Below are 10,936 nucleotides of genomic sequence, written 5' to 3'. Positions count from 1 at the left end.
CTGCCTTGAAGGAGAGACGCTGGGAAAAGTTAGACAAACTTTAAACTAAACTTCCGGTGTGGGGAGATGACGTCACCAGATAGGGCGGCAAATTGTAATATTTTTTATAGAAACAGCTCTCAATTTTTACTTGAATGGTATGTTTTTAACCGGATTTACTCTCCGGATAAGAACTTCAGCCTAAAGCTGACACATATCCACTCATTCTTTGTCCTCAAAATAATACATTTTGTTCGTTTTCCACACGTTATCATCTCTTTTTCTCGCGATAACACCACTTTCCCGTGATGGCAGGTTCATTTCAGTTTTCAGTTTTGCGAAAATATTTTTTACTTCTTAATCTTAGTTTTTGTCTTCATTCCTTCCATTACAATATTAACTTAAAACAAATATATAAACTTTCTTTTCTTTATTTTTAATGTTGGTGTAGCATAATTGTTGCTTCTCTTTGGAGTGGAAAATTAGGATTGCCTGAACGTTTTAACCCAGGCTTTTAGGAATTAATAAACCAGTTCTTCAATAAATGCATACATAAGCTACAATATAAGGAGTAAGCAGTTAATATAGTTTGTGTCATTTACTACTGGAACCACTTTGAGATGAACAAGAGCTTGCTGGCCTAGAAGGCTATTTCCTTTACTGAAGAAGCAGGAATATTCTTTCATTTTTGTTTCAATCAGAGACTCCAAGATTCCCTTTGATTCTACATTTAGCTTTGAAATATTGTGTTAAAAGCTCCAAGAGACCTTTGACTTTTGGTAAAGTCAGTGTTATGTGTTAGAAGTCCTGAAATTACCAGGAAATTATGGGGACATTAAAGACAACAACAGAAATGAACAAAAGAGATCTGGAACTTCTAGCAAACATGAACGATTTATTAACCATTTCAAGTAAAACACAAGTTAGCACCATTCAAAAAAATAACCAAAATAGCAGTTTTTCACTAAATGAAGGTACAACAAACAAAAGAGCAAAAGAACCACAACCTCTCTTCTGCCATTCTGAAACAAGCGAGCTTTATCAGCAGCTGCATTCGTGGAGACGAAAGAGACAATATTCTACCTGAGCATCTGAAAATAATATTCTTGGTCCAAAGCTGTCACCCTCGACCATCTTCAGGACCAACCTCCATCCACTTAATAAGAAAGTACAACCCTGAGTTCCAAAAAATTCAACCACAGGAATTAATATCAAACTAGAAAAGCACTCAGAGAGCGCAGACCTCCACCATTAGCCCCATCTCCCAACAGCACAGAATCCTTTAAAAAATTAATGGATCCAGACTGTGATCCGGATCACTCTCAAAATTGAATAATTTCTTCCTGATACCATTTCTGACATTTCCTGAAAATTTCATCAAATTCCGTCCTTAACTTCTTGAGTTACGTTGGTAACAAACTAACAAACTAACTAACAAACCCTGCCAATCACGTAACCTCCTTGGTGGAGGTAAAAATTGAAAGCTAGTAGTCCAAAATAAAATCCTAACGTAAAAGAATTCATTATTGTATGTTGAGATATATTTGGGGTCAAAAATGTCATTTTCAATGGTTTCCAATGAGGCATTTTCTGTCCTTAGGAACAAATGTGTCGGTTTTTGCGTAGCTTAGCCATTTCAGGCTAATTTATAGAACTGAGATGATAAATCTAATGTATTTTAATGAATGTCCTCTGGCAATTTTGAGCTATTTTCATTCAACACAGCCAAATTGGCTTAAAAAATGAATGACACAAAATGTCTCTAGGGCTTTTTATTGGCAGATCAGGGTCTTATTTTCTGCTTTCATATCTTCAAATAAGATCAGGTTTTAATGCAGACATTTTAGATGATTGTGGATTAGAATAAGAATAATCTTTAACTCAGCACTGAGGGTAAAACAAAAAAAAATGAAGTGCATAGATGCATGTCAGCATCCGTACATCATAATACATCAGTGGTTTCTTTTTCAGATATTTGAATTTAAAGATTTTTTTTCTGTGACCTGGATAAACCAGTTAATAATTCTACCTTTTTATTTTCAAACACTTCCCAAATCATCACTTGCACATTCACGTTTTCATTCATCTGACTTGGTCATAACTTAACTACATTTTTATGTTTTGCCGCATCGTATAGTGACTGAACATTTCAGTTTAAATAGAAATCTGTTCCTCCATTTTCATTTCGCTGTCTTATTAACATGACGTGCAAACGTCTCCGCAACCAGCAAGGGAAAAATGATGGACGCATCTGCACACACCTGGAAAAATACACAGATGAGTTTAAGAAAACAGATCAAGTGTTGAATCTCAATTATTCTAATAGAACATGAAGACATTCACTCGTTCATCATCTGCTTACATGCATAGCATAGCATGCATACCTTCACTGGTTGTGCGCTCAATCTGATCTTTCCCCAGGACTTGGCTTCATCAGGGCTTCCTCCGGAGTCACAGCCGTCGAATTCCTGAGCCGTGTTTATGTACACGGCGTAGTCCGCTCCAGTTCTCTGGAATGAGACAGAGCAGGTTATCATCAGGTCTGCTGCAAACACTTTTCAGTCACTGCACTTAGGAGAAAACAACTGCATATCAATGTGGCACCAACATGGGAGGAAATTACTACACTTATAACAGCATCTCCACTTATAATGCAGTCAGGATGTTCTGCCAGTCTGTAAATATCTTTCAAATCGAATTAACACCAAAGTCTCTGTGTCATGACAAAGACAGTTAAACACCTTTTTGTATTGCATTAGGTTGTGTTGAATCAAATGCAGTCAAAGAGATGTATTTAGTGGAGTTGTCTTTTAGACCAGTGGTTCCCAACCTTTTGTCCGTAGCCCCCGTCTCTCTTCTATACTATTTCATCTTCTTTTAGGGTGGCCCTAATGGGCCATTGTGCATTTTGTTTCTAATCAAGACTTAAAAAATATACGCACAATTTGTTTTGACATCAGAGCAGACAGGGCCTCGGGTGAGATCTTGGCGTCCCCTGAGGGGTCCCCGGACTCCAGGTTGGGTACCACTGTTTTAGACTGATTATTCAAATGAGTGCTGCACTGCTACAACAGTGTGGTCTTAAACCTTGATTTAGAGATAGCGTTAAGGTGCTTATTCTCTCATTTACTGTTTAACACTCTAAGAGATATGCAGGAGTGCATGTACAAAATGACTCACTGAAATTCAGTGATCCCAGTGGGGGTTCTGGCTACCTTGAAACAACTCAATTCAAGACACCAGAACATAAGGAAGTGTCGATGTGTCGTTCACAGACAAACTTTGAATTAAGCTAGTTGAGGGTGCTTTGTACAACTAAGTCCGTCAGCTAGCAGATAAATGTGAAATTTTGCCTTTTATTGACAGGAGAACTGAGGAGAGACAGGAAAAATGAAGAGAGAGCGCTAGGACTGGGAATCAGTCCTGCAACTTGTGTGCCAAGAACTGTCGCCTCTGTTTATGGCTCCCTATTATACCAACTGCACAAAACTAAAGAAAAAAAAACTAAACCAGCACCAGCAGTCCTCAAATTTAAAGCTCAAAATAAATAACAATAAAAAAATAATTAGGGGAGAAACTGAAAATTGGGCTCTTTTTGGAAAACAACCCCTCCTTCCACTCGGCTTGCTTCAGGCCTGGACTGTCAGGATTTTATCAATGTAAACTCCTCACCCAGAAATTGGCGTTGCATATGTGATGTTTGGCCACGCCTCCTCCCAGGATGATCATCCCTGTGCTGTTGGCAGCCACTGCGAGGTTGTTCAGCCTTTTAACGTCTGAAATCCAGAGCAGTGTGAATGATCAGAGGACAACGAGAATAAAAATGAAGAATGAGACAATGAAGACTCATCTACCTTCAACCATGTCTACTATCAGTCCAGGGTTCTCTGACGAGAAGAGGTAGAACATGTCTCCTATAGCGCCATCTGTCAGCGCCGGGCTGAACACCGGGATGTTATTCTGGAAAACCACGACACAAAAATACAACGGTTTACACATAATACACTCGACAGATACTGGTCAAAACAGAGTAAAATCATTTAAAAATGCAGGTAAAGTTACCACAAATGACATGTATAACATGGATCTAACATGTATTATATCAACATTACATCCAAGAACAGCAAAAAGAAGGTGGAAAAAGAAGTCTGACAAAAAGCCTGAGCACATTTACCAAAGGGGAGAAAGAGGCAGAAAGTGGTAGAAAAAAAGGTGAAAAGCTGTTAAAAGTGCAAAAATTGATAGTGACAAATAGTTAGTTAGAAAGTGGCAAAAAATAGAATAGCAGAGGCAAAATGGGAGGGAAGTGGTAAATATGGGTTATGAAAAACAAAAAAGGACAGAAATGGGCAGAAAATGGTGAAAAGCAAAAACTGGTTTTAAGTAGCAAAGAATTATTAAAAAGGTTTCAAGTGGCAAAATGGGAGGCTCACTACAACAACAAGAGGTTCAAAAGCAGAAAAAAAGGAAAAGTGGCAAAAATGGGTTGAAAAAGGCAAAATGGAACACAATGGAATTGTGTTGAATGGGAGTTAAAAAGTGGCATGAATGACTAATTTGTCCATCGAACCCAGAAATAGCTTGACAAACGTTTCAGCTCCAAAATGAGAGAACTGTTAGCCTGAATGCTGGATCCAATGCTTCTGATCCAACACTGAAGCATTGATACGATCAGTGAATCTCAACTGGGAAGGGGCCATTCATGGAGTTTTCAGGAGCCCACCCAATTCTGTGGACCGGCCTGCTCTATGTCTGAATGATTCTCTTAAAAGTAGCTCAGTTACTTTTCTTTTTCTTGCAGTTGTTACAGTTGTTATAGCCATTAACAGTGCAAAATGTTGGCCTTTTGATAGTGCTTCTTTATGCAGAAATCCCTTCCTGCCCCCCACCTGGTCCTTTTAGTAAGAGCTGTTTTAAACTAAAACATAACTGGGACTTTAAAACCCACCTCAACAGCTTCAGACTGTGTGACACCTGTAAGTGACGGTTACTCACCTTGTAGGCCCAGTAACACACAGATTCAGGATCATTGATCTCTTTGCCCAGGCGATGTATCACCTTCGATGGAGTCCAGCGAATGCCCTGAATGAAATGTTGAATTATTTTGAGAACATGGCTGCCACTTTAGAGCATTTAAAAATATGACTGTCTGAAAATGCACACCTGAGTGTTCTGCTCCAGCAGCATCTGCTTCAAAATCGGCATCATCCATTTGTGAAATTTGATGTAGTTTTCCTCTGGCATCAGGGTGTTTCCAATCCTGCAGCCAAAGAAACATACACATGTAAACTCAATGTGCTTTACAGAAGATTAAAAACTTATTATTTTGGCCAAACTCTCACCTGTTTAGACCTTTTTTATACAGTTCTCTTCCTGGCATGTTGAAGTCTCCAACATAAACCGGACCCAAACACTTAATCAGGTCCTCCTCTATCCCGCCAGCTGAGGTCGCTATCACATCCACCTACACAGGACAGAAACATGAATAAGGATGCATGCAAACATTTAGCTGATTAAGAAACTGAAAACTGAGGTTGAAGTGAGGGGTAGATGTGGAGACTAAGCCCCTCTGAGGGCACCATCAGGTGGGAAGGAGGATTGGCACAACCCTGATTGTACTCTGGATGTCCTTGCATGGGAAAATAACCTGCTGATAAAGTGGCAGTGGCAATGAAGATTTATAAGTGGCAGAAACTGGCAGAAAAGGGGGTGAAATGGGATTAAAAGGGGCAAAAATGTGTTCATACTGGCAAAATGGGTGGGGAAAGGTTGTGAAATGGGATTAAAAAGTTGGGGAAAAAAATAGTTTAAACTTGGAAAAATTTGTTAACAGAGGAACCAAATTGGCAGAAAGTGGCAAAAATTTGGTATAACAAACAGTGAAATTTGGTTAAAATGGGTGTAAAAGTGGTGAAAAGGAGTTAATAGTGGCAATATTTGGTCAAACGAGGCAACAACGGCAAGCATTGGGTTATAAGTGGCAAAAATGGACAGAAAAAGTGGTGAAAGGGGTTTGAAAGTGACAAAAAAGGCTTATAAGTGGAAGAAATAGGCAGAAAAGGGGTGAAATGGGATTAAAAACGTAGCAGAAATAGGTGGAAAGAGGAAAAAAATTGGTGGGAAAAAGTGATGAAAACAAAAAGCAGAAATGGGTTAAAACTGTTAAAAAAGTAGTTTCAGAAATGGGCAAAAATTAGTTAAGTAGCCAATATAGACAAAAAATGGTACTGCCTGGCATCATTGGAAAAAAATGGGTACAAAGTGACAAAAAATGGGCGAAAAATAGGTGACAGGTGGCAAGAGTGGGTTTAAAGCAACAAAAATGGGCAAAATATGTTATAGAAATGGGTGAAAGGTGTCACAAAAGGGCAGAAAGGATGGAAAAAAATAGGCTCAAAGCAGCAAAAACAGGTGAAACAAACAGTGAAATGTTGTTATAATGGGTGAAAATGAGGAAATATTTGGTCAAACGAGGCAACAATGGCAAGAATTGGTTTAGAAGGTCAAAATGGTAAAATTGGGCAGAAAAAGTGGTGGAAGGGGTTTAAAAGTGACAAAAAAATGGCTTTAAAGTGGAAGAAATACACTATAATGCCAAAAGTATTCGTTCACCTGCCTTGACTTGCATATGAACTTAAGTGACATCCCATTCTTAATCCATAGGGTTTAATATGACGTCGGTCCACCCTTTGCAGCTATAACAGCTTCAACTCTTCTGGGAAGGCTTTCCACAAGGTTTAGGAGTGTGTTTATGGGAATTTTTGACCATTCTTCCAGAAGCGCATTTGTGAGGTCACACACTGATGTTGGATGAGAAGGCCTGGCTCTCAGTCTCCGCTCTAATTCATCCCAAAGGTGTTCTATCAAGTTGAGGTCAGGACTCTGTGCAGGCCAGTCAAGTTCATCCACACCAAACTCTCTCATCCATGTCTTTGTGCACTGGTGCACAGTCATGTTGGAACAGGAAGGGGCCATCCCCAAACTGTTCCCACAAAGTTGGGAGCATGGAGTTGTCCAAAATCTCTTGGTATGCTGAAGCATTCAGAGTTCCTTTCACTGGAACTAAGTGGCCAAGCCCAGTTCCTGAAAAACAAGCCCACACCATAATAACCCCTCCACCAAACTTTACACTTGGCACAATGCAGTCAGACAAGTACCGTTCTCCTGGCAACCACCAGACCCAGACTCGTCCATCAGATTGCCAGATGGAGAAGCACGATTCGTCACTCCAGAGAACGCGTCTCCACTGCTCTAGAGTCCAATGGCGGCGTGCTTTACCCCACTGCATGCCAAGTTTTGCATTGCACTTGGTGATGTATGGCTTGGATGCAGCTGCTCGGCCATGGAAACCCATTCCATGGAGCTCTCTATGCACTGTTCTTGAGTGACCCATTCTTTCACAAATGTTTGTAGGAACAGTCTGCATGCCTAGGTGCTTAATTTTATACACCTGTGGCCATGGAAATGATTGGAACACCTGATTCCAATTAGTTGGTTGGGTGAGTGAATACTTTTGGCAATATAGTGTAGGTAGAAAGGGGGTGAAATGGGATTTAAAAAAGTGGCAGAAATGGGTTAAAAGGTGACAAAATTGGTGTTAAGTGGCCAAAACTGATAAAAAAAAAAAAAAAAGCAAAAATAGGCAGGAATTGCACGACATGATGAAGCGTCAAATGATACAGGGTTAAAGTGGCACGAATAAGTAATTTCAACATTAGAAACAAAATAATAGTTTGACACACTTTTCAGTTATATATATTCTCATAAAATGGATAAACATACAGTTTAAAATCATTTTAAAAATAGTCATCGTTTTTTGGTGGCCCCTCTCAGTGTCTCTCGACCCCCATGTTGAGAACCACTGGACTGGGGTACTGGAAGGTAGTAGAGTTGCCCCTGGTCGTGCTGTGGATGGCCCAAAGGTACAAAAACCACCATCGGTCTCCTGACATATCACCGGGGTGAAAAGGCCCGGACAAAAGAGATGCCATCAAGCTTGATCTTTGCTGCCAAGCACATGAGTCAACATGTCGAGTTTGACTCTGGTCGCCCCTCTCCAGCCCCAGGCTGTGGCATGTCCGGCCCCACAGTGAACCCTTAGCATGCCTAAAACTTACACACAACTGTCTAAAATACCTCCTGTACCACACTGTCCTCATCAGTGTTTCAACATAAATAAACAGTGTTTATTTCTACTTCTCTGCATATCAGAGTCTCACCATCCTGTGTTCAGTCACATAGCGGATGCTCTCTCTGACGCCGCTGCTGATGAGGTTTGACGTGTAGCTGAGGAAGATGGTGCAGCTCTGTAAGCAGGGGCAGGACGTTGGGTCTTCATCAGCATATCCGTTCTGCACCGTCATCGGTGTTTGTCTCTTCTCCAGCTGTTCATGTAGATCAGAAAGACAGACGTACTTATGAAAGATGCAGGATAGGCAAATCAATACACCAGATTTAAAAGCCAGGCATTAACTGGTGTTCTTCGTTGTTAAAATATTCATTAAAAAAGTACATTTTAAATATATATATATATGTAGATATATGGATATATGTGTGTGTGTGTGTGTGTGTTTTTCTTATGTAAAACTACCATGTTGGATGGTGAAAGAAAAGAGTCGTATCATATGGTATTGTATCATATGTCGTGTCATGTCTCTTCTGTAATTTGTGAACAGTGTTTCAGTTTTAGATTACCATGGCATTGATCTGCTGGATAGCCAGCCCCACCCTGGTGGCCTGAAGGCCCATGTTAAGGTATGTCTGCAGCAGTGCACTATGGTCCACTCCCTTGTTAAAGTCATAACCTTTGACCTTTGGTGTATCTTCTGGCACACCGTTGTACGTCCTGTAGATATCTGTGGGTATTTTGTGGTTGTGATGATCAGCCATAGTGTTGAAAAATACTGCAAAGACAAAAATCACAGCATTTCCAGTATTTACACTGATTACAACTGATCAGCCTCTCATTAAGACAACACTAAAATGTAAAGAGTGACTGAAATAGTTAATGAAGCTTGTAAAGAGTGGAAATATTTTCAGCATGAGGTGAGCAGTTAAAGGTGACCAGAGTTTTTAGTGAACAAGAGTGGATCCATAGGAAGACTGCTTTTAAACATGTTGATCTTCTTGTAGCGTCGGTTGTTTGAGTTGGAGAACAGCAACAGTGTTCTTGTTTTCTGTTACATTTATGTCATCCTCCACCTTAACCACAAAGGTCTCCTCCTCCTTGTCACCAATGTTCTGTCCATTTTGCCACTCTAAACCAAATTTTTTGTTCCACAACCTTCCTGCACTTTCAAACTGATTTCTGCCTCTAAACTCACTCTTTCCTCTTTATCACTTTTTCACCACTATTTCTGCCCAATTCTGCCACTTTCAAACCACTATCCATCTCTGAGCAGCATTAAGGTCAACACAGTTTGGTCAACAAACTACTGATGCTACAGTTATTCTTCCTATCTTTAATTTATGGTGTGCAAAAAATAAAACAAAATGGTTGCTAAAATTCCCATTCTCAGTTAAATTCAGCAGCTAGGATGACTTTTCTGTCTTCAATGAAGAAGACCAGAAACTTGTGAAACAAATAAACTTTTCTAATCTGCCCCAGTGCAAAGTTTTGTGGTAATTTTACTTACAGGTGATCTCTGAATGATGTCTGCCTGTCAGATGTTCTCCGGTGTGCTAAACTTCCACAAGGTCAACTGGAAACCTGAAAGACAAAATTATTCTACATAGGAACAGGGGGTGTGAGCAAACAGGTAGGCGGACCAAAGCTCCAAAGCAACAGATTCAATCCTGCACAAGACGTAGAACCAGAATATAAAAGTAGCTGCAGGAAAATTGACCCTAGAGCTATAAGCAGGAGTCTGAACCATGTAAGTTTTGCACTGCTGATTTAAAGTGATAGGACGTCACTTTAGATATTCTGCAAACTCCCCGTCCTAAGGGTCTAAAATGGCACGTGGTCATTTAATAAAGCAGCTTTAATGAATTAAAACCCATGCATTTTAAATGTTCTTATGAAATTACAGATTTACAACCTCAATTCCAAAAAAGTTGGGGCGTTCTGTAAAAGGTAAATGAAAACAGAAAGCCATTTTTTATTCACAATCGAACATAAACCACATATCAGATGTTGAAACTGAGACATTTTACTATTTCATATAAAACATGAGCTCATTTTGAATTTAATGGCAGCAACACATCTCAAAAAAATAAGGACAGAGACAGGTCAGTAACATAACTGGGTATAAAAGGAGCATTTTAAAGAGGCAGGGTCTCTCAGAAGTAAAGATGGGCAGAGGTTCACCAATCTGTGGAAAACTGAAATTGGGGAAATACACTGCCTGGCCAAAAAAAAAAAGTCGCTACCTGGATTTAATTAAGAAAATAGGTACGAGCCTCCTATTGGATAATTACTGCATCGGCGATTATCTTTCAGCTGGCAACAAGTTATCTAACCCCAGCTGATGCAATGAGTAACTTCTCATTTCTTAAACAATGGATTTTGTCTTCCCTAATGGCACGGGCATATTCCAAGATGACATTGCCAGGATTCATTGGGCTCACATTGTGAAAGAGTGGTTCAGGGAGCATGAGACATCATTTTCACACATGGATTGGCCACCACAGAGTCCAGACCTTAACCCCATTGAGAATCTTTGGGATGTGCTGGAGAAGGCTTTGTTCAGTGGTCAGACTCTCCCATCATAAACATTAAAATTAATGCAACTCTGGATGGAAATAGTTGGGGCGTTCTGTAAAAGGTAAATGAAAACAGAAAGCCATTTTTTATTCACAATCGAACATTAACAACATATCAGATGTTGAAACTGAGACATTTTACTATTTCATATAAAACATGAGCTCATTTTGAATTTAATGGCAGCAACACATCTCAAAAAAATAAGGACAGAGACAGGTCAGTAACATGACTGGGTATAAAAGGAGCATTTTA

At 39.7% G+C, this 10,936-nt stretch overlaps 1 protein-coding gene across 1 annotated transcript; it reads right to left on the bottom strand.

Moving 5' to 3' along the window:
• Positions 1 to 2,107: 2,107 nt before the first annotated feature.
• On the bottom strand, positions 2,108 to 8,868 carry LOC121503951 (deoxyhypusine synthase-like). Its single transcript, XM_041778573.1, has 9 exons — positions 8,674 to 8,868; positions 8,199 to 8,363; positions 5,322 to 5,443; positions 5,143 to 5,239; positions 4,975 to 5,061; positions 3,834 to 3,939; positions 3,652 to 3,755; positions 2,364 to 2,489; positions 2,108 to 2,240 (listed from the first exon to the last, which is right to left on the bottom strand). The coding sequence occupies exons 1-9, from the start codon at positions 8,866 to 8,868 to the stop codon at positions 2,160 to 2,162; spliced, it is 1,083 nt and encodes a 360-aa protein (XP_041634507.1). The 3' UTR covers positions 2,108 to 2,159.
• Positions 8,869 to 10,936: the final 2,068 nt, after the last annotated feature.

The sequence above is a fragment of the Cheilinus undulatus genome, linkage group 21 (assembly GCF_018320785.1).
Source record: "Cheilinus undulatus linkage group 21, ASM1832078v1, whole genome shotgun sequence".
NCBI classification, from domain to species: domain Eukaryota; kingdom Metazoa; phylum Chordata; class Actinopteri; order Labriformes; family Labridae; genus Cheilinus; species Cheilinus undulatus.
Note: the sequence above shows the minus strand (reverse complement) of the source record. Positions and strands in the feature narration are given on the sequence as shown.